Source organism: Pristis pectinata, chromosome 18 (genome assembly GCF_009764475.1).
Source record: "Pristis pectinata isolate sPriPec2 chromosome 18, sPriPec2.1.pri, whole genome shotgun sequence".
In the NCBI taxonomy this organism is placed as follows: domain Eukaryota; kingdom Metazoa; phylum Chordata; class Chondrichthyes; order Rhinopristiformes; family Pristidae; genus Pristis; species Pristis pectinata.
The window spans coordinates 18,927,388-18,951,965 of record NC_067422.1 but is presented as its reverse complement, the minus strand read 5'-3'; the positions used below and the strand labels follow the sequence as shown (position 1 = coordinate 18,951,965).

The following is a 24,578-nucleotide window of genomic DNA, read 5'->3' as shown; positions in this document are numbered from 1 at the left end:
TGACGGGGGGGGGGCCGTATCCAGGCAGCAGAGCATTGTGGGATGCGAAGGGCCGACCCTTCTCGAAGGGCATTCTGGTAGCTGTAGTGCCGACCGCGTGTATCAGAACCGCGCTGATTGGAGATTGGACTACAACACCCGGCGTGCACCGCGCTGCCGGGCCGGTCACATCAAATCAACCGAAGACTGGATTTAAGGAAAAGAGCCAGAGCGCCATCCCAAGCACTGAAGTCGAGGGTTGTCTTCACCCTTTCGAAGAAAGTAAACGGAAAAGCAATCCAATGATGAAAAGTGGATGTTTTATACGGTTTTAACGTTAAATGACATGCAGAATGCGACAGCGCCATCTGATTAGCGGTAAATGTCAGTCACCCAAGTGGCCCTGGCAGTGATTGTTGGGATTTTTATTCGTCCCTGAAACCGTTATTCCTGGGTCACTTCAGCCTGTAAAGTTCAGCAACAAACTTTTCTTTCTTTGTGAAAGCAAGTGCAGACGGCAATGTCGGACCAGAGAATTCGTAAGGCACGTTTCAGCAAGCGGGACCTGTGCGTGCTGATGGACGCAGTGGTGGAGAGGCGGGAGGATATCTTCGGGAGGGGAGGGGAGGCGAGCCTGCTGACATGCAGAGGCGGCGGGATGCCTGGCAGTATGTTACCGACAGAGTCAATACGGTCTCCGGCACCCGCAGGACCTGGGAGGAAGTCCGCAAGAAGGTTCACGACTTGAAGAAAAGCAGAAAGGCAAGGTGCACCGTTGTCGTTCATATGGGAGCCCCGAATGCAAGTGACCTGGAGGAAGTTTGCACCACTGTTTTAACAAACATTAAACCTGCAGGAGTGGGTGGGCTTATGGAAGTTTCATGTATAAACATCATAAAAAAACGCCCTGGACACATACGGAAAAGAAAATGCTAATGGAAAGTTGACTTTTTTTAATCTGGAGATCCACCTTCCAAATGGTTTTTGAAGCTTTGTCACAGTTGTGCAAAGAAATAGTTTAGGCCATAAAGTTTGTGTGGTATTTCCCAAGTTTGCCGATAATGTTGGGTGGCAATCTGGGTTGTGAGAGACTTCAAGGGAAAAAACGACGGCCGAAATGAATGTAATAGTGCTTGAAAAATATTGGAGAAAATGTAAGGTCATCCACTTTGGTAGAAAATATAGAAAGGCGGAGTATTGTTTAAACGCCGAGGTGTTGTTCAGAGAGACCTGACACTAATCACATTGACATGCAGATACAGCAACGATTACAAAAGGCAACAGTTTGGCTTTTATTGCCAAAGGATTTGGATGCAAGAGTGGAGGTCTCAGTGGAATATTTGCGTAAGTGGTAGTTCACCAGGTGTTATCCTCTGAGGGGAGATAAAGCAGACTGGGCCTATATTAAATTTAAAAGGCTGAGATGTGGTCTCATTGAAACATCCTATATTGTCTTGGGGTTTGATGATAGATGGAGTGATAATGTTTCCTCTGGCTGGAACGTCGAGAACCAGAAGTTGTTGCTAGGGGTTGGCCATTTGGGACTGAGATGAGAAGAAATTTCTTCACTCAGAGAATCTTTGGGCTTAGCTCCTCGCGGGGACTCCACAGATTCGGTCACTAAGTACAGGAAGTCCCTGGGTTACGAACGAGTTCCGTTTTTGAATCTGTTCATAAGTCGAATTTGTATGTAAGTTGGAACAGTTATGTACAGTTCACATCTAGCGTCAATTAGTCAAATGTTTGTCTTAGTATATAGTATATATTTTACCTAAAACATCCTAAATATAATAATGCAGTAATAATAATAATGCGCAGTGTTTTGAGCATCGCGCAAAGTAGTCCACCCGTTCGTTAGTACGAACCATTGTGTGTAACTCGATTTTTTTTTAAATAATAGGCTTTACAGAGGTTGGTTCGTAAGTACGGGCGTTCGTAAGTCGGGCGTTCGTAACCTGAGGACTTCCTGTATATTCAAGGCAGAGATTGACTAATTGGACCTTACGGGAATCAAGGGAAAGTGGTGCTGAAGCAAATAATCGACTGTGATCTTATTGATTGTGAAGTAGGTATGAAGGGCTGAAAAGCCTACTGCTACTTTTTCTTGTGTTCTTGCAGGTATTTCTTGTCCCGATGTTAAGAAAATGTATTCGCCTTGGAAGGAAGGTGGTTTATCAGGATGTTTTCTGGACTTCCAATGGTTAAATTATAAGAGATTAAATAAAATAAGGTTGAATTCCCTAGGAAGTTCTAAGGTAAAGGGGCAATTAGATTAAATTTTCAATATTTTTGGCCTTGGCATGATGCACATTTTAATCACCAAATGTCACTGTCACCTTGTACTCGTGTATTGATATTGTTTTAAAGTCCATTATTAAAGTTGTAAATTGATTATCAGCTAACCCTTTTAAAACAGAGCCGCCAGCTTGAGGCTGTATTTGCGTGCTCTAATTTATTTTGTTTGAACTGTAGCTACTGAATGATTGACTTGTACTCTTTTGATAGGTGACAGTACACACTTTTTGAATTTTCAGCATTGCAAAGAAAATGCTAAAACAAATGCTATAATTTGGAGCAAAACAACCCCTCCCCCCCACCCCCCAAAAAAAAAATTGCTGGAGGAACTCAGCAGGCCAGACTATCATTGACTATCCCTTTGCCTCTAAAGATGCTGCCTGACCTGCTGAGTTCCTCCAGCAATTTGTTTTTTTTTGATGAGAACTGACTGGTTGGAAAAGAGACTTTGTTGTTGAGAGTCTCAGACAAGGAGACATGGTCTAAAAGTTAAACTGCTTGGAAACGCTTCTACCCCATGAGTTGTAGAAATTCAGAACTTTCCTCTGCAAATGCTAAATCAATTATTGATTCTTAAATCTGATACTGAAAGATTATTGATAACAAAATAATTTGGATTATAGTGTAAAGTCAGGATGGATTTAAGCTACAGAAAAGCCATCTTCTCATCGAACATCTGAGTATATACGTGGGGGTCAATGGCTAATTCTTCCTGTGCGATTAATATACCATGGGAATGTCATTTCTTGAATAATATTACTGTCTTGGATCTTAATACTCTTACAGGAAAAACTCGCGTATAATCAAAGATCACACCAGGGAGCAGGCGGTGGTCCCCAGAATATCAAAATATTGACAGAATTTGAAAATGATATGATAGTTATGTTTGGAAAAAAGAGCCTTGAAGGTCTTCAACCTGTGGATGTCGGTACTATGCCAAGAAACATTAGTAAGTAATTTTAAAAATGTTTTAATATTTAGTACAAAATATTAAATGAACATATCTGTACTCATTGTGTGCAACCAGATTTAATATAAATGTTAGTGCAGCACCCAAATAGATAGTCACAATGTATCATTTTCTTTCTTCAAAGTACAAAGAGAGCAAAGTGGATTGCATATTCTGTCAGGGGAAGAGCGACAGCCATCTGAATGTCAATTATCAAACCTACATGAAGCAGGAACCAGCACAGAAACATCTCTGGTTGGAGGTATAAAGACTGAGAATCAGGGAACACCAAGTGAATCACTGAGCACTAGTGAAGAATGGGAGGAAGTGGTGGTGGGTGATGAAGGAACAATGGTTGAATCATGGAGACCCAGCATCATAGTTGCCCCTACTTGCCTGGATGCAGTTACAGATCTCAATGGACCTGCTTTCAAACGGAGGTTGTTAGAACATGGGATTCGTGTTGAGCAGTCACTTGCCTTCATGCATACTGCTTTAGAAGATGGTATGGTTAGACTGGACCAACGGTTGGCATCACCGGTAGCATCTGCAGTTGAAACTTCACTTATGCAATCTATAGGCACAGTGGGAGCATCTTTTATGAATGCTCACTGTATTGGTATGGAAGTTTTGGGATCAAAACTTACAGAAGCAGTAGTGGCTGGTTTTGGTTCACTGGGAGAACAATTACATTTATCCATGGCAGAGGGATTCAGAAATCTAATTGAAGCACAGTGCTCTACATTCACACAGGTCATTGCCTATTGTGAGGAAGTGCCCTCTGACGGTGGCATTAATGCAGTACAGCCAGTTGATACTCGCACACCAATTTATCACCACACATCTCTGCACCAGAAACACAAGGTAATTTGACGAAAGGAAAATACACCCATTTATGGTACATTTAATTTAAAAACTAACTTTTGGTTCATTGGTTGTAGAGATCATCCTTTTCCCTTGTATATCAACCTCAAATAGAGTACAACTTTTATAACTGTTGTTTCCAAGCCCAATTAACGTTGTTGTGAAGTTACAGGATGTTCCCAATAGGCAGGATAATATTGTGAGATTTAACATATGTATTAATCAAATGCAAAAGGGATGAAAATCACAGTGTTAATGTCAAGAAGCATTCACCACATATAAATGCTGCTTAATTCAGGAGGATGTATATTTAATTCTAAATTACCACTTGAGTATTTCTTTCTGACACTGAATTGTAGTAATCTAGTTTAAGTTCTGTAGTGCCATTGCCAATTGTTTACTAGAATTAACCATGGCCTTTATAAGGCAATCATTCACTCTCTGTTAAATATAAATGATTCAGTAAAAAAATAACTAAACTTCATATAGACTACAGCTCAAACTTAAAGTTGAGAACCAACTAAAACTTGGAAAAAATGTTTGAGGCAGGGGAGGGAATAAAAACTTTGAAGTATTGATTCATAACAGTAAAAAGGCTACTCTGCAAATGTTACAGTTTTAATGGTTTAATTTTTAATCTTTTGTGAATTGCTCTAAGTACACTTTGTTAAGACTGTAATGTTATCCTAATACTTGTAAATGTAACTTTATAAATGCAGGTTGAAACTCTGTGTTAGGGCAACTCCCATGGTCCAGCATGTTTTGAATTTGTAATACAGATCTGTACTAATAAATGAGTTCTAACTGAAATCTAAAATCAACTAAGATGTATACTAATATGTAGCAAATTAACCCATCAAGCAGTGCAACTTTTACAATCTCAGCCAAAAGCAATTCTGACTTGTGGAAACTTCGGGTTGCAGACATTTCTTGGAATCCTCCAGGTTCCATTTCCCACGACTGTCCTATCATACTTAAGTAGAACAGTTCTGCTTTGAGGAAGATGATCAGAGGGCAATTTTATGTTCCAGCACCAGTCAGGTCTCAAGGGTGCTGGGCAAGTTTCAACCTGTATTGCAGTAGTTTTTATCTATATAGTTCTGGTCTTGTGTTTGTATATTCTTCCATTTCAAGGAGATTGAAGATTTGGAATTAATTTACTCCAATGAATCTCTGCTGGCTGCAAGTAGAGCAATCCTGTCAGTTCCAATCTTTCCTCATATCCTGCCTGTATCCAACTCCCTTTTAAAGGCATGGATTGACTGTTTCCTTAAAGTTATGAATTGCAGATTCTAATGACTGAGTAAAGATTGTCCTCATATCCCCCTTGCAACTTTGCCACAGAAGTTAAATCAGTGTCCCCTGTCCCTTGATTCATTTGCTAATGAGAACAGCTTCCCTATGTTAATGCTATATTAACAAGTCTTGATCTTGTACATCTCCATCAAATCACCTCTTACCCTCCTTTGCTCCTAGCATGGCATCTGATTCTGCCTAGTATAATTTACAGTTTACTGCATTTAGGCCAGTTCACATTAGGGTTGCAGATCAATGCAATGGCAAAATACTTTCTGAAAGGGATGTGAAAGACACTGTATATATGCAGTCTTTTTAATCTGAAGCCACGTGCAGCCTTCCTGTACGTTACAATCAAAAATGTGCCCAGTCAAGATACAAAGTAATGCAAGAACCCACTGATGCAGGAACAAATAATAGGTCTTGAAGAGAGCTTGGGAAATTGGGTATCAGATTATAAAACCAGACATCAATAATAGTAATCACAAGATTCTTTCAGCCGCAACATTTGGGAAGAAGCAGATGAGACACATCAATGTGTAACTTGGCAGTGCAGAAAAGATTTCAGATTTCTAGGTGACTGGCAAGATTTATAAGATGTTCCACAAACCAACCAGAGATTTTAAGTCATTCATAGTTTGGAAGCTCAAAGAAGTATGTGAGTTGAAAATGAATGACAAGGTCCCCACGAGTGCCTGATCCAAAAATGGCTTGGTCATAAGAAAAAGGGATGATGGAGAATTGCTTTTGTGATTGGAACCGTGTGCCAAGTGGTGCCAGGATCTTTACTGTTTGGTATATATATATATATATATATATATATATATATATATATTAACAATTTGGATGTGAATGTTGGAGGTGTAACTAGTGAGGTCACAGTTGACATGACAATTGGTAGTGGTATTGACAGTGAGGAAGATAGTCTCAGACTACAGGACAATATTGATCAGTTGTTAAGACAGGCAGAAGGATTTTACTCTTGATAAATGTGAGGTGATGCACGCTGGAGGATCTTTGTATACAAGTTTAATGATCCCTGTAGATGGCAGCACAGAGAGGTGTAAGGGGTTGAAGGAAGGCATATGGGATACTTCATTAGGCAGGGGACAGAATACAAGAGCATGAAGGTTATAGTACATCTTTATAAAACATTTGGTCAGGCCACAGCAGAAGCACTGTGTGCAATTCTGGTTGCCAGTGTATAGGAGGAATGTAATTGGACTTAAAAAAGATGCAGTGGAGGTTCACACAGATGCTATCTGACTTGCTGAGTGTTTGCAGCATTTTTCTGCTTTTATTTCACTAGGCCATTGCCTGCAATGAAGTATTTCAGTTATGACGAGATACTGGACTTGTTTTCCTTGGAACAGAGGAGACTGAGGTGGATATTATATAAGTATACTAAATTGTGAGGGGCATGTTAAGTAGGAAATATTTCCTCATAGCACAAGCGTTTAAAACTAGATGGCATAGGTTTAGGGTAAGGGTAAAGAGGGAATCGGAGGAGGAAACTTTTCAACCGGAGGGTGGCCAGCTGAAACCTGGAACACACTGCCATTGCTGGTGGTAGGTATTCTCACTACATTTAAATATCTAGATGAGTTTTTGAATCAAAAGCAATAGAAGGCTATGGAGTAATTGCTGGAAAATGAGATTAGTATAGAATGGTACTTCATGGTTGGTATGGACATGGTGGCCCAAAGGGACTGGTTCTATGCTGTATGACTATGATTGAGCTGTGACCAAGACAATGCAACAGCAAGTCATAACAATCAGGGCAGCAATTTTCTCTTCAAAGTTGCATTTTTCCCCCACTCGGAAACTGTATAGAGACTCGCATTCTGATTAACAGGCTTAGGGCAGAGCAGGGATGGGTGGTTTGTCTTCAATGACACTGGCAGCATCTGGTTGTCTATTGCATCAGTGCCCACGTGGTCAGAAAAAGAATTAAGTGCGACATTTCTTCAAGTGCTGTTATTTTATTTATAATTATTTAACAACATGCAATACAGACAAATTAATTGTTCTTGGTAATGAATGTTCCACATTATAGATCTGAAGATCAGGTTTAATTGTTTGCATTTTCAGTATATGAGCAAACATGTTTTTGTTCTAATGTTCTGGATGTAACCTCTTTACATTATACACTGGTGCAGTTCCCTCAGCCAGGCAAACACTACATATTTTCCCCATTCACTGTATTAACTCAAATCCATTTTGTTATGGACCCTCTTTTAACACTCTATACAACCCATCTTGTTTATTACCCAAGTTTTCTGATGCCTTACTTTTATAAAATAGGCAGTTTTATTATTCCACCTGGAATATTTTTAATTTTGTGACCCTTGTTTAATATGATTAAACTTTTACATGATTGAAAAAGTGGAAGCCTCACTTTAATTTTGGATCTACAATTGCAAAAACAAACTGTTTACCCTATAAAAAAGCTTTAATTTAAAAAATTTGATTAAATGAGATGTCAAAATTAAATGTAATTTTTCTTTATTGACAGGCACTAACAAAGTCTAGAATGTAATTATGTTATACACACTGATAACACTTTAAATATCTAAAACTGGGTAGATCTCACAAACTGTGTGTGAATCCTGAACTCTGACATTCAATGCTATATAAAGAATCATTAAGTTAATCCACTGGAACTACAATGAAAGCTGAAAACAGTACTCTGAACATGAAAACAAGTACAACTATTAAAATGAACAAAACCCATTTGTAATGAGACGTGATTAAAAACATCAATTACATATGCTGTTAAGAATGTTTAACAATATTAAGAAAAGATCACACAGTGGTAACTTCAATTATAATACCCTCAGAAGCATGATGGAAAAGTAGTAAAGCACAAAAGCTAACATGCTACCAAACCAATGAAATCAGAAATATAAAAACAGAATGCTGGAAACTTGAGAGTTAGGTCTATGACTATCAACCCTGAAATGTTAACTCCGTTGCTCTTCCCACAGATGCTGCCTGACCTGCTGAATGTTTCCTGCATTTTCTATTTTTATTTCAGATTTGGAACATTTTTTTTGATTTTCAAACAAAACAATTACAATCAGTAAATGAAAGTAACTAGAGTGTAACTGCTTATTTACTCCTTTGAAAGATAAAACTAAAATTGTAAAGTCTACGCTGCTGCACCTACAGGGGAAAATAGATCACAGCTATTCAAAGGGGTCAACAGTCCCAAGTAAAGATTAACACATCATCAATAAACTCATCTGACTTTGACCTACTGCAACTTTCACAAATCCATGTATTACAATGAAATCAAAACCTTTCCAACTATAAAATTCAACCTAATAATCTTTGGAAAAAAAAAGTGGGGAGAGTTACTTTGAAACTATTTGACAGCTGGGACGCAAATGTGCAGCTACAGAAATACCAAAATAGCTTTGTTGTGCATATATTAAAAAAATTCTGTTCCCAGTAAAGGTGTATGTGTTCACTCTACTCAACAAGATGGCCAAGTAATACAACTGATATTGTCCAAATATTTTAAGGCATATGAAATTCAATAGCTTGCATTAGTTTAGAAGAATGCAACCTCTCTCATTATGTTACCATCTTTTAAGAATTAACAATTACAGTACACACTGTTCCTAAGTAGCAGTAACTTGAATCACATTGTTCAGAACATCTTGGTGTACTCAGGCTCAACTGGTTTGCTTTTTCATGTTATTACATTTTCCACGTCTGCCGGCAGCTATAAGAAATAGTTGCACATTCAATTACAAAATTAAAACCAAAATTTCTCAAAACACTGCTCATTTGAACTTAAGATTCCAAATTACAAAAGGCATAAAACACTCAAATACAAAAGGTGCACAAGGTGATCATAAAATCTTAGTGGCCTGTGATGTACGAGTTGGTCTTTATTTAAAAAGTATAGCTGAATACTCAAAATTCAGATATGATTGCCGAAGCTAAAAGTATTATTAAACTTTGCTTTTTGTCTTAGTGAACTGGCAGCAATTATTTACATTGTGCTGCAGTTTTTGTGAAACTGATATCACGATGGTTGCTTAAATCTGTCAGGACAAAGTATTAACAGTTTTGGTAAACTGCATCAATTAATCTTTTCACTGTCTTACTGTGAATATTGTGTAGCTACTTGTACTAACAAAAACAAATGGAACAGAATAGTGGCTTTGTTTTTAAAACCCCTTATTCAACTTGCTATTACAACACAGAACACTATGACACAGCTTAGCATTGTTATACATAACTCTGCTGCAGAGTGGATTCTGCTGGATGGATTAAGATCAGTAAGAATTCATAAATGCAATAACCATCACCAAGCAAGATTTTTTTCATACACCTTTGGTTAAACAGGTTAAGTTTCTACAGACTAGCTATAAAGCAGAAACAATAAAAACCTGTAATTATGAAAGTATACTTAAATTTGGTCTGTATGATTTGCTTTGCAGTTATATGGTGTAAAAAAATACATTATACAAATTTGACCTTTAAAACTTGAATTTATGTATAATAATGCAGGTCAACATCCATTCCTTTTTAACTTTGAAAGTGTATTGAAGCAAAAATTATTGAAAAGTATTATGTACACAAACTATAATAATCACAATATTATTTGTAATCAATGCTATTATTCTGGAAACAAATTTACTTATTTTTAGTTAAAACATGAATGACCTTCGAACTTTTGTTAGGAAAATGTCAACTTTAGCCTGAGAAAAACAAATTCCTAATTTTTGTCTGACTGGATTTGAAATGTGGAAGCATCAGCCAATGGTAAATCTGAGGGACAGAAAAGAATCTCGTGCAATGCACCTTGTGGAGAATTATTGCTACAGAGAGGGGTACAAACAGCAAGGGTTTATATATTAGAAAATATCATTTTATCATATTAGAGAACATCTCTGGCACAATAAACATGCAGGTTGGTTATTGTCAGATATAAACATGTATCAAGATCTTCACTACACTTAAATGAAAATAAATAAAGCACTTCCAGGTTCAGAGTTTTTAAATGTAGCAGTATATTTTCTTTTGCAATCTCCTTTTATCTGCACCACTTAGACTGAATGAATACTACTTCCCAGATAGCTGAACAGATTATTGCAACCACATGCCTTAACTGGTGCAGTATCTTCATCCCAAATGTTACTGGATTAAACAATCAGGAAATCTGATTTAGTAAACATCAGCTTAATAACATATTGAGGTTTCCTTGTCATAAGGCAGAGAACAACTTTGAATCATCTTAACATTCATTTTGTTGAAGTTGCTGCCATCGAAAGCTTGTATTCAGAACTTTATAATCCTCTTCATTATTTTCTTGTTCTTTAGCAAACTGCATGAAAACCTAAAGCCATACGATAAAAGTTTTCAGTATTACATGATGTATAAAGTTTTATATATTCAACTGAAATTTAAGACATACTAAGCAATGCAACTTCTACCCATCCATTTAAAGCTGTGTATTTTTCTCTCCATCCACCCCACCATGTCTCATAATTGATATTTTAACAGAAAAGTAATTCAGATTATTTGTGAAAATAGGAATTAGAAAATAATCTTGTAACCCTTTGTTATATATGAATGTGGGACAAATTCATTTTACCTGTTCCAGTGTTGACTGTGAGAAACTATATTCTTCTATGTCATAATGGTGTTTAGCTGCAAGCAAAGATATATTCATTATTTCTGGACATGCAGATTCAATTAGAGATGGCTCAATTTTACTGTATTAAAACACAAAAGGTGAGCTCCTTGAATGAATCTCAGGAATTCAATTATTCTAACTGCATTTGAGTTGTAGATTAATAGGGAGACAAGCTGCAGCAATATTTAATTACAGCCTCTCTGAACAGAATTTTTAGGTTGTAAATAATATTTTTATAAAAATTGAAAGCTTATGCCTAATACTGTGACAAATTTGGAAAAAACAGATTCCAAATTTTTTTTGGTTACATTTGCATTAAACAGGTTGAAAAATTAAATGCATCTCTTCAGCAAGACTTGCAAAACAGAGACAGGCGGCTGTTGAATATACTGATGCTCACATTTAACATCTCAAATTATGTACTATTACGTCAGTCATATAGTACATTTGGTTTAATAGTCTACAGAAAAATGATACTTTAATCATGCCTACCAAAAGGCACTACATCTTAAGTTATCGAGAACAGGATGGTGAACTGATTCTTCCAAACAAAATATTCCAAAAGACACGCAAGGCAGAAATTTACTTATAAATAATATAATTTGAAAAAAAAAGTGATAAGCACTTTTCTGACAAATAAGGTGCTTGACCTCAAATGAAAACAAAAACCATCAAGCACTGAGAGTTGTATGTCATCAGCTGTGCTTCATGAGTCCAACAAAAACACCTCCCTGAAGATTGGATTTGCTGGCTGCAGTGGGGTTGGCAGGCATCTTCTGCCGGGTGAGAATGGGGCATTTCTGCGTGCCTTCTCTTCCCCTCCAACCCACAACAATTGGGCTGGTCGAGCCGAGCAGAGTTAGGAGCGCTGAGCAGGCTCATTCACTGAGTCAGCGAGGCTAGCTGGCAGCTGCTTTTCCTGCACCTGCTCGCTCTCCCATCACAGCTTGTGACTTGATCCTCTCCCAAACACTGTTCTTGTTTTACTTCTGACTCATAAAAATTTGGGACTATGAACTCTTCTCAGGAATGGAACCCTTTCATAACCAAGGAACTTGCCTGCATACAGAAAGGAAATATTTAAGATTGTTTTAGTGTATACACAAGATGGGGCATAACAGAGGATAATTATCCTAATTCCTATAAAGTAGCAATATAGAATCAGTTATTAGCAGTTAGTGAAAGGAAAGGATCATCAACATGGCAACCAGCTGTTGAACAATCTCATCAAGGTAACTGTATATTTGTCTCAGTCTAATATAGTGCCTTGTCACTGATTGTTAAATATTGTATGGAAATTACCACACCAATAATGTCATCATGTTAAATCTATAAAAATCCCTGTAATTTTATTAGACCATTTCTGTTTTTCTAACAACGGATAAAATTTGTATACATGACAAAGTATTTAATCTCATCTAAAAATACTATTAAACAATTATGATTGTCTGGAAACCTCAAAACATCAAGATTTGCTTCCTGTTTTCTGCTGCCTTTCACTAGCCCCTTTCCAGTAAATACCCAGAAGCTGCAAAAAAGGTATCTGCAACAACTTAAGAATCTAGCTGAAAAACATTGTTAAACATGCAGGGAGTTCAAATTTGCCACTCAAAATCTTTCCCATAAATTGTTCCAGAAAAAAAACACATCTCTAATACAATCTATCACCTCAAATGAAAAAAATAGAAGTTTTAATCCATCTCATTCTGAATTAATTTGATAAAGTGACCCAAGAGTCCTCAAGTCACCAATTGAGAGACAAACCACTCTTCTTCCAAACTGAAATACAATTAGATCTCAATCCTCCCAGCCAAAGAAAAAGCTTCTGTTAGCATCTCTCAACTGCCTCTGAGTCAAACACAAGTCCTTCTCCCCTCTTGTTTCTTACCCCCATACCCTCCCCATCTTACCTTAACATTTCTTTCCCTTTCCTCCCCTCTTCTGATTCTAATTCCACTTCCTCTGTACCTTTATTTCCCACATTTCATTCCATCTTTTCCAACTCACTAACACCTTTTAGGCTATTTCGAACAAATGAATTCAAGTAACATTGAGCATACCTAGAATCTGAAAAACAAACACTAATCATCTTTATTCAATGGATCAATTTTTTAACTCATTTCACAGTGATTAATATATCATCACAAAGACAATGATTATGGGTTTTAACCTTCTTCAAGTTGCGAAAATGCTTTTGACAAAGATTTCACATCATCTTTGGGAATTTTGTATGTCATCATTGCAACAAAACTGCAATACAAGTGTTCAGAAGGGGAAAAAAAAAGATGAAGTACACAAAACAGTTCTACACAGATGGAATATTTTCCAGTTCATGGATACAGTTTTCATCCTAGCAAAATTATGTTGAATGTACTTTCCACTTTGCAAAATTTATCACATCGGGTGAAGATGCATTTGCAATTTAACATTATCACGCTTTATCTCTAGTGTGTCTTTTCTCCCCATGCAGCTTTTACTGCTTTCTAAATAGGAACAGCATCATTGAAACTAAGCACTACTTTCAGTACATCAAAAAAATAAACTGCTGAAAGAACTCAGCAGGTTCAGCAGCATCTGTGGAAGCAAGATACGATCGACGTATGGAGTCAATGCAGTCTGGAGCATTCCAAACTCAATTCAATTTCATAATTATGTTAGTTTATTACATAAATATAAACACTGCATTGTTTACAAACTACCAACAGTATCAGGTTATGCAGAACAGACAAAATACATTGTGATACAAGATAACTAAAAGCTTTATTTGGGTCATCACAATGAAGATGTAAACATATTTGGGAATCACATCCTCATCTTTTAAGTTAATTATTCTGATCCGCTTAAACATCTGAGAGGCAGAGACAACAATTCACTATGAAGGATGAACGTATAATTCCAAACAATATTTTTCCTGGTTTTGGAATGCTGCAGAATAAACAAACCAAATCAGCAACTTCCACAAAGTTTAGCTAAATCTCTCAGCCAAGTATGGGAAGAACAGAATAGTAATATTCTTAGCAGGTGTTGTGATGTGCCCAGTAAATAGTTTAAAAGTAAATCACTAAAACCTGCATTTTTGAACTCAGTAAGACCAGACATAATTTTCTGATATTATTCCTCCATAAATTTGCATCAATGATGGCAAATCATTGTGGCATTTACTCCTATAGGGGTAAACGTCAATAATGTCCACAAAATTTGCCACAGGTAAACTCAGTTAATATGTACAGATAACTTTGGATCTTGCAACATGTTAACTCCAAGTGGTAATTTTAGAAGTGACTACCTTGCAAGAGTATGAAAAATTAAAGTATCTGCCATCTGTGCAATTCAAACGGTAATGCTACAGTGCAATGCCAATTGCTCAATGTGCTGTTTTAAAATTATACCCAATTTCCAAAGCTTTCAAATCAATAACATTGCATTTAAAATGTAACAAAATACTACAATATTGAATTTGTAATCATTAAAATCAGAAAGTAGCAGGTTGTGGTGAGAAAGGCAAATAACACATTTGGTAAGTACTTTACCTTTCTTGTTGAGAGAGCATGGGGAAAAATTTGTATTATTTTATCATGAATCTCAGATTTTCGGTGCGATTCAATGGTCTCATCTTTCAATTTCATTTCCAGTGTATATCCACCACCATATTTGCTCTTTAGATGCTGAATGGAGCCAATACACTGTTCACAACCAAGATAATCCAAGTTTTACTGTATTACCCAGTCTTGTACAGTCGACCCCCATGTTACAAGGTGGGACAGAGGCGAGGGTTGCATTGCTCATAAACAGTCCATCTTGTGATTTTCTGTCACTCAAAGCTCCATCAGCCGTGCATGCGTCAAGAAATGCAAGTCAGAAAAAAAAGTTTATTTACTACTTTACCCCCACATAAATTTTGTAAGAGCGAATTTTTATTCCATTTCCCAGATTTTTTTGGTAATGATTTGTGAATTCCGTAAGGGCAAATTTCTGTTACCCGAACTGCCATAACGGGTGGGGAGTCGTCTGTATATGTTTTAACACTATTAACACTGATTTTGAATCAGTAGAGTTATCATATCTAGACTCAGTTCGGTTTTAGTACAAGTAGCAGAATTAAGGCAACCTCAGCTGCATATACATTCATCATAAACTGTCACTAATCAGTTAGTCAGCAATATATCTACTCCAATCCATCGTAACCTTGTCAACTGACATCATAGATTCAAAGTTTAATGCAGTAATCCATTTCTTTAGATGTTAATCAGAGTTTTGTGCCCACACAATTATTCATATAACCTTGTACACTGTTGCTGTCCATCTTTTAGCAATTTATTAATTTTAAGTAAGCAAAGGCACAAAACTTAACTTTAACAAATTATGATGTGCTTGTAGAAAATAGCAATGAAAGGAATATAACCAACTTAGAGTGGTTTATCTATTTATGGTGAGATTTTAAATTCTATGACAACTAATGGAAGCATCAGCAATTGTTAAAACCTGGACAATAATAATAGTTTGAACAGTAAACAGTTTTTTTTGTCAAGTTCACCATTAAATTCCACTTGACAGAGAACACCTCTCCACGTTGTCTAACTGTGCCATAAACAATTGCACCAATGTTCATTTACCTATTTTATACTGCACTTTGGTAATCAGATTGTCACCAAAACTAAATGACTGATGTCATTAATCACCTGGTGATTCTAAATACATCTCTTAATGAATGATCTATTGTCTACACTAGCAAGACTATTTCACAAAGGAAATACCTCAGCTGTCCTGACACCATGAATCGCAAACTCGATCACAAAGTGCTTCAGCTTCTTCCAATATAGTGTGTGGTCAGGATGGCACCACGTTGTCTGTCCTTAAATGCAGCACGAATTGCTTTCCTGAAACAAATACGATAAAATTATTTTTCTAAATTTAACTTCATTTACAAATTCAGTGTTTAATGGAGAACAATGTGCAAGTTGGAAAATAGTGTCAGCTTGAGATCTTAGATTTAAAAAAATCCTAGACCAGAATAACCAATTTTCTTCAAGAACCCAAGAAACTAAGACGACAAAATGGCATTACTGAACGCTTTTGCAGAACATTCCATTTCACTTAACATGTTTATGTTGTCTATAAACTTACATTTTCTGCCTATAGTATTATAAGTCTGAAGACCACCAATTTCTGCTTTTGCATATTGTGCCTTGTCAAAAATTTTGAGTTTATAAAAAGGGAAGAGAAAAACCCTAGACTAGGAATGGACAAATTTAACAGAACACAATGTAGATTTAATAAGTCAAAAGATAAAGATTTTAAAAAGACATGAAGGTAAAAAAAAAATTATAGATCCTCTCAGGATTCTACTTTTCACTTTCAGACCAAAGGAAATCCAGCTACCTTCATGATTTCAAAGGCAGCTGTAAATCGTTAAAATAATATCAAATAGTGTACATACAAAACTTTAATGTGCTGGATGTCCAAATGAATATCTTGCAGATAAATTGCAGATGCAACATATGCCACTCACTCACTGTTTACTGACAAGCCTGTTGAGCACCTGATTGGAGTTGACAGGCTGGGACTGTGGTGTACCCTATGTCACTAGGTAGCTGGCACACTGGGGTGGCCATGTGGAGGCCTGGACCACTGAAGGGGGAGGCAGTCCTATTAACTTAGTGGCCAAGGAGATTAAGCTCCTGGCCATCATGTGGGGATACGATTGCCAGCTGCTGGGAGGACAGCTGTTCAACAGCTGCTGAGGGCTGTTTTGGTCAGCTGTCTTAAGGCAAAGGCAAATACAGCAGTTGTTCATAGCAACTGGTGGTCTGCCTGATGAACAATTCAGCCCAATGTAGTCGGTGTCAATTTCCAACTGAATGCATTAATATTACTTTCTGAGATGAATAATTTTGCTAACTTACCACATGAACTGTTTAGCTTTAGGATCCATACCCGTCGATGGTTCATCCATTAACACTATCTGAGGATTTCCCAGCATGGCACAAATGCGAAACACAACTTCAAAACAAGAGAAACACTGGAATAATTTTTGCATGTACTTATTACGGATAATTCAAACATTGGTGGCACTATTGATAAAGTGGATCATGTTCTATGCTTCAGATCTCAAAGAGGTACAGTAGCTATCTAAATAGGATACAATTTCACAAACTTATATAAAGTAAATATTTTAAGTCATTTACAGAACCCATCAGTATTTCTCTTCTGTATTAGTGGCCTAGTGTCAGATGATGAAAGAATGAAAAGTTAAACACTGCAGATGATAGGAAATTTAAAATAAGTACAAAAGCTGGAAAAAACTGTGGGTTAGAAATCAATGCAATAACAGGAATATAGATTTGACAATGCAGGTTTAAATAAGTATCTGATGAAAGTCTTTAACCCAAAATATTAATCCTACTCTCTCCTCTTGTGTGTAAATGATGAGGGAAATTAATTTTTGCCTTATTAATGTCTCCTTACTGAAGCTTCAAGATAATACCTACTTTAGCAATAGTTTTAAATTTGCATTGCAAAAATTTTGGTAAAATCTATAAATCTGAATACGAATTTAGTTACAATTCAGACAGATTGGTTAGTTTAGTTCTCAAACCAAATTGGAGTTGGTTGAAATCAAAATAATTAATTTAATGGAGAGCCCTTATTTACGATTCATGGATCCCAATTTGGTTGGGTTAAATTTTAAAATCAGTCCAAATGACATTTTCAATAGAAGCATGAATGATTTTTCATTCACACTTCTGATACTGGTTATAGAATAAATTCATGTAATTCTGAGTGACATTGTTTCATTTACACAGGAATGGGTATCTTTTTCTAGCTTGGATAGCATCTGGAGGTACTCAAATCATCAAGCGTAGTATATGATTAGTATTCCTCTAACATCTTACAGTGAAAACTAAAGTTTTAAACAGCTTTTTAATATAATGCAGAAAAAAACTACACACAATACAAACTAACCGCAATGTTCTTAAAGATGACCAATTTCTCCTGCTGGGTAAGTAGGGAAATCACTGTGGTGTAGTATTGGTGCAGAGGTCAGAATGTCCATGACATGATCTCCTGACTGCCAATTTAAAATCACTTTTGGATACTAAAAATACTAGAATATTAGTCTTGGATTTTTTTGTACCAGAGAAGTAAGAATATGTGCTTTGAGAACAATGGTTGAGAATAAAATCCAATTTGGCTGAGATCCTGCAGCATTGAATAGTTTTGCGGGCACCATTTTGATTCGCATATAAAGATCTGCCACTTTGACAATATACTGGAAAGCAGACAGAAGCATGTGCTCCAATCTCCAGGACTCAACCATTTAATGAAAAGTATTAAAGGTGGTGAATGCAAGAACCTTTAAAGTATATTTTGATAATGCAATACTTACATTTTCTCAGGGATCTAACTACAAGGAATAAAATGTCTTTCTGCTGCCTGGCGAAAGTTTATTTCTATGAAATGAGCTCGAATAATCTCAGTACAGCTTCTCATGATTAAAGCCAATAACATAAGAGAGCCTAAAATATCACACAAACTAATAATCTATTTTGTAGATTATTAGCAAAGTGACACAACTAGTAGAACCTCTGCCTCGTAGCTCCAGCAAGTCAAGGCTTAATGCTGACTTCTGTTACTCGTGGAGTTTGTGCATTCTGCTTGTGGTTGCATGTGTTTCCTACAGTTACTCCAGTTTCATCCCATATTCCCAAGACATGGGGTTGCTAGGCTAATCAATCACAGTGAATTGTCTCGGTGCTAGGTGAATGGTAAATGATGGGAATGTTTGGGAGAATAAAATGGAATTAGTGTAAGTGGGTATGGACTTGGTGGGCCAAGAGCCTGTTTCTATCACGTATGACTCTATGATTAAAATCCTAGAAAGGATAACTGAATGGGACCTGCTAATGGTCAAGTTACAGTGACTTATGGGCGGCAATTGGGGAAAGAGTAAAAAAGTACTCTTGGTAGACCAGATCAAGAATGGTTAACTAGAAGCACAAAATGTTAATGCACAGGAGGAGGACTGGCTCTCTACTAAAGCATCTTTGGGACCTTAAACCATATAAGTTATCACCTGAAATGAAAATTTGAATGGATAATCTTCCAGACCCAGATATCTTGAATACTGGACAATGTCACTGTGCAATACACGATTCATTAACTAAAATAGGACACATCCAAATCACCAGTGCATACTTTTCTTTTATTCCAGTGGAGACTTGCTTTGTTGGTTTCTGTAAATACTCCTTCAGATCAAGTGCTTTCACAATGCTGCCAACAATAAAAAGACAAAACAAAAATCCTGATTTCAAAGATATTGAAAGCAACTCTAACATAGAACACATTTTTATATGGGTTCTATTTCCATCAAAGTTTTATTTGTAATTCACACACAACCTGCTGTAGCAAGCTCTAAAAGGTTTATTGAAAAACAATTATAGATGATTAATTCTTGAAATTAGTTACAGGTTAACTTTGAATTTCTGATGCTTCCTTACCGTTTAATAGCACTTGCTGCATCTTCTTTACTAAGTCCCTTGATAGCAGCATATATCTCCATATGTTCTTGAACAGTAATCTTAGGCCAGAGTGGGTTCACCTGTGCACAATAGCCAATAGTCTCTGCAGAGCTTTCTCTCTGCAAACCATCAGCTGAATAATCTCCCATCAATACCTACAGAAACAATCATTTTAAATTATATTCTACTCTGAACTGTAACTGGCCTAAAATTCTATTTGATGGGTTTATGTTATTTGGTTACTATTAATAAACTTTGATATATTTTTGATTATTTTGTTTGATAGTGGAGGGGGAGTGGGGTGGTGGATGGGGAGGAAGGGAACGAGAAGAAATTGGCCATTGGTGAAGGTAAATTTGCTGTGGATTGCTGGAGGCCCCAGGTGATCACACATCAGAAAATACATATGTCTGACCTGACTGCTTATCCTGAAGCTCAGTTTGAGTGCTTCTGGACAACTGGAAACAATCTGTCATAATGGGTTCATGGAACACACATATGAAGAGTCGGTCACGCCCATGGACAAGTGTTACTGAGAAAGAGAAATATTTAATATAAAATAAATTCAAGACTTTCCTTTTTTGGCTAATTGTTTTGTTTCAAAGCTGTCCTGTGAATGCAGGTGGCTTTCTGTGCTGAGACAGCCCTTATGCTACACCCAGCTAGAACAAACAAAATGGTCTGGAGCAGGCAGGCAGCAATTTCAGAGCAACAGATGATCTGCCATATAAGATACTGGAGACAAGCAATGCTGGCTCCAAGTCCTGTAACTAGTTAATCATTGAGTAGTACTACAGAAATGGTGTCCTTGCTTCAATACTGATCCATTTTATTTTGGGGGATTAAGGGCACAAAGGAAGAAGAAATAGCAGGATTGCAACCCATCCAACACTTACCTGGCCAGCCGATGGTTCCAAATCTCCCGTTATCACAGAAAGAGTTGTGCTTTTTCCAGCACCATTTGGGCCCAGTAATCCCAGAACTTCACCTGAAAGAAAAAATAAATCTAGAAGAGAGCCATTCGTTCAAGGGAAACTTTATTGCAGTACATTTAAGTTTGCATTAAACTATTTGTATAGAGTACTGAGTATTATGGAAGAGATGCCAAAAATATTTTGGGATAAATTATCTGCAGCTCCCACAGTTTGACAGAATGTGTTGATTAATCTTCATGCATTTCAAACTGACATAGATGGCAAAAATATACACTGCATTTTTCATTCTTTCACAATTAAACCTATGGTCACTGTAAGCAAATGAGGTTTCAGCTGGCAACCTGTCACTACTCCTTGGTGACAATATTGGTTAATTGAATAACAATTATGTCAGGTGATATAAAGGTTAAAAACCAGGGTTTGAGCGTGGAGGAAAGAAAAGATAAGAAATCAAATCGGTCTGCAATCTGCCCTTCATCCAGCCCAATTTGTTTTTAGTTATTATTCTTCGCTTTTTGCCACCTATATTTGGCTGTTTTATCCATCAAGCTCAATAAAGTATATTTACCTTTCCTTACACACAAGGAGACATTTTTGATTGCCACTGTATTTTTACTTTTTTTCTTTGAAAACCATTTGCACGCCTGTAGCTTTCCTGTGTAAACTTTACGCATATTATTGACCACAATTGCTGGTTTCTAAAAAATTAAAAAGGGGAAAAAAATTCATATTTCTCTTAATTAAAATCTCCTGCTTATACTTGCAAATTAAGCATGCTTGCCACCTACATTCCAAACTAGACTAAAATAAATCCAACATCCATTCATAAAACTATGTCATAAAGCTTCTTTTCATCAATATTCTCACATTCATTCTAACAAAAACATTTCCTCTGTCTTTCTCATTTCTACTCAACAATTAACATTTATAGAATGTTTCATGCAAAATAAACTATGCTCTACAACAGTGTAATAAAGCAGAATTACAAAAGTGATACCAACGTTCAAAGGAGAACGCAAAGATTGGTGAGTAAAAGGTTGGTCAGGGAAATATATCTAAAGGAGGAGCAAGAGCTAAGGGTGGAGGGAATTAAGGAGAAAATCCCAAAATCTTGGTAATAGTCATCTGAAAGCTCAGGTGCCTATGAGGACTGAAGGTGGATCTTGAGGCAGGAAAAGGCCAAAGTGGAGGAACGCAAAGTTCTCAAAGGGAGGTCACAAAGATAAGGTAGGGCAGGATCTTTAAGTGATCCAAACACATGAATGATAAGATCAATAGTTATGGATGGTCAGAACTCGTCCCAACTTGGGATGCTGAAAGTGGGTTTTTGGAGAGTTTATGCAGGAGGGAAATTTGCAGGAGGGGAGATTACTCGTCTCACGACTGATGATACCCATCAACTTCTTGCTCTTTTGACAATGTGATAATTGAAAGAAAATTCTGTGAAGTCCAATCCTGGCTTTTCCTGCTAATTTTAAATAATTCTTTTCAGTTTTTAATTATTCTACAATTTTACATTTGCAATAGAACAAAAGCAGATATCATAATAGTGAAAGTTTTAATAATAGCTCTCCCAATCACTTACGGATGTCAGTCCAGGGACACACTGATCAAGCAGGAAAAACTGCACTTTTTGAGTGATGAATGGAGCTACATCTGACTGAAAGACATTTTAGTGTGTTGCAGCCACACTACCGTCTTTGAAGAAAACATTTTTTTACATTCTGCAGTATGCAAATATATTTGAATACATGAGTCAAAACAAACAATTCAAAAGTAGTACAACCTCGGGTGCAATATGTGCTGAGAAACATAGTTGTGACCAAAGTGGAAACCTATTTCCATTCTGTGCTAATCAAATCCGGTTGACGATTTACACTATCTTCTAGCAAACACATCAAAACAAATTAAAGGATATTCTGAACATTAATATCCAATTTTCAAAATTTCACAGATTTGAGTTTGGGCATCTAAAACAAAACCACATTTGTTGTCTCATAGTGTAATGGGAACATAGAGCTCATTACCTCCTCACAGCTCTGACAAGTTAAAGCCTCTCGAACCCTCGCCCTCTCTGCTTTGACATCGTCATCCTCATTCTCAGGTTCTTCTATGTTGAGTTTGAATTTCTTTTTTGAAGGAAATATTCTAAAATGAAAGAAAAGTCATCTATATTCTTGAAATAGAATATTCAACCCCATCATTCCCTCAGTACTAATATTCAAGCTTCAGAATCTTGGCCTCTGTACCTCCCTCTGCAACTGGATCCTTGACATACTTATCAGGAGACCACAGTCAGTGTGGATCGGCAATAACATCTCCTCCTCGCTTACTATCAACACAGGTGCACCTCAAGGATGCGTGCTCAGCCTACTGCTTCAATTTCTCTACATTCATGACTGTGTGGCTAAGCACAGCTCAAATGCCATCTATAAATCCACAGATGATCACAAACACCACCGTTGTTGGTAGAATCTCAGATGGTGATGAGGAGGTGTACAGGAGTGAGATAGATTGGCTGGTTGAGTGATGTCGCAACAACAACCTCACAAGACCAAGGAGCCAAATGTGGACTTCAGCAAGGGGAAGCTGAGAGAACACACACCTGAGTGGTGTCACAACAAACCATCTCACAAGACAAGGAACCAATTGTGGACTTCAGGAAGGGAAAGTTGGGAGAAACACACACCAGTCCTCATTGAGGGGTCAGTGGTGGAAGCGTCAACCTCTCAGAGGATCTATCCTGGGCCCAACACATTGATGCAATCATGAAGAAGGCATGCCAATGGTTCTACTTTGTTAGGATTTGGTAAATCACCAAAAACTCTTGCAAATTCCTATAGTTGTACGGTGGAGAGCATTCTGACTGGTTGCATCACAGCCTGGTATGGAGCCTCCAATGCACAAGATCGCATGAGGCTCCAGAGAGTTGTAGACTCAGCCAGCTCCATCATGGCACAACCCTCCTCACCATTGAGGACATCTTCAAGAAGTGGTGTCTCAAGAAGGTGGCATCTTTCATTAAGGACCCCCACCATCTGGGACATGCTCTCTTCTTGTTAATACCATCATGGAGGAGGCACAGGAGCCTGAAGACCCATACTCAATGATTCAGGAACAGCTTCTTCCCCTCCGCTGTCAGATTTCTGAACGATGCATGAACCCAGGAACACTACCTCACTTTTCTTTGCACTATTTAGTTTTGTAATTTATAGAGTTTTAGGTCATGGCACTGTACTGCTGCCACAAAACAACAAATTGCACGTCATGTCAGTAATAATAAATCTGATTCCGATTTTGAGAATGACGCTAAACTAAGTTTACCTTTAAAAAGGGATAAATTTCAAGTTGAACTGTGATCCCATGTATTGCAGAAACTAAAATAATTAGTTCAATATTTGGAGAAATTATTAGATTATCACATCCCATGTCTTAATATCTTCTATTTTCTCAAGAACTACTTCTGAGCTCAGTTTTGCCTCCCACCCTCTCCAGGTCCACTAAAACATAGGCTCCACTCCAAAATGCTGCCAAATGGTAACAGATTCCCATTCAACTGCTTTCATATTCCAAACAATGTTCTAGTCTCACCAAAGCCCAGAATCACTTGCCTTCCAATGGTATTCAACGCTAGGTAGTTATTTCAAGATTAATTCTTGTGCATTTAAGAAACAGTATGGTCACAATTTTAGAAGTAATTACTTAGTAAGTCTATCAAGCTGACAAACCTGCAACATGTATCTGCTCGAATTGCTTTTCCTCCGTGAATCTGTTCTAGTCGACGTAGAACAAGTAGCAGAACTATGCATTGAATATAAGGCTAAAAACACAAAACAAAATTGTTTCACTTAAACAATGAGTAAACCCACAATTTTTTGTATTATCTTGTTGATTTTATAAAATGATGCAAAGATGTAAGCTTGGAGAAAAGATGGTCTTAAGCACCAACTAATATTTATGTCATAGTGACTTGTGTGTATCAGGTTATCCTCAGCATTAGAACTGTTGTCTCTCCCTTCCTGGAGCTACCATTACCTTATCACACCAATGAGAAACCACTGCCCAATGATCTCATCAAGGATCAATCT

General features: G+C 37.1%; 2 protein-coding genes across 2 annotated transcripts in view; one reads left to right on the top strand and one right to left on the bottom strand.

Moving 5' to 3' along the window:
• The first annotated feature begins 219 nt into the window (after positions 1-219).
• LOC127579960 (uncharacterized) lies at positions 220-5,817 on the top strand. Its single transcript, XM_052033059.1, has 4 exons — positions 220-357; positions 1,880-2,044; positions 3,061-3,223; positions 3,369-5,817. Exons 3-4 carry the CDS (start codon positions 3,148-3,150, stop codon positions 4,094-4,096), a joined length of 804 nt encoding a protein of 267 aa, XP_051889019.1. The 5' UTR covers positions 220-357; positions 1,880-2,044; positions 3,061-3,147; the 3' UTR covers positions 4,097-5,817.
• Positions 5,818-7,345: 1,528 nt separating this feature from the next.
• The window catches only part of abca5 (ATP-binding cassette, sub-family A (ABC1), member 5), a 78,499-nt gene continuing 61,266 nt past the window's right edge, over positions 7,346-24,578 (bottom strand). The window contains 13 exon segments of the mRNA XM_052032985.1: positions 7,346-10,736; positions 10,995-11,050; positions 13,207-13,286; positions 14,562-14,749; positions 15,822-15,851; positions 15,853-15,913; positions 16,940-17,055; positions 19,229-19,307; positions 19,535-19,710; positions 20,452-20,543; positions 21,059-21,188; positions 22,518-22,638; positions 24,219-24,310. Of these exon segments, the coding sequence (XP_051888945.1) occupies positions 10,635-10,736; positions 10,995-11,050; positions 13,207-13,286; positions 14,562-14,749; positions 15,822-15,851; positions 15,853-15,913; positions 16,940-17,055; positions 19,229-19,307; positions 19,535-19,710; positions 20,452-20,543; positions 21,059-21,188; positions 22,518-22,638; positions 24,219-24,310 (1,323 nt within the window). The 3' untranslated portion in view covers positions 7,346-10,634.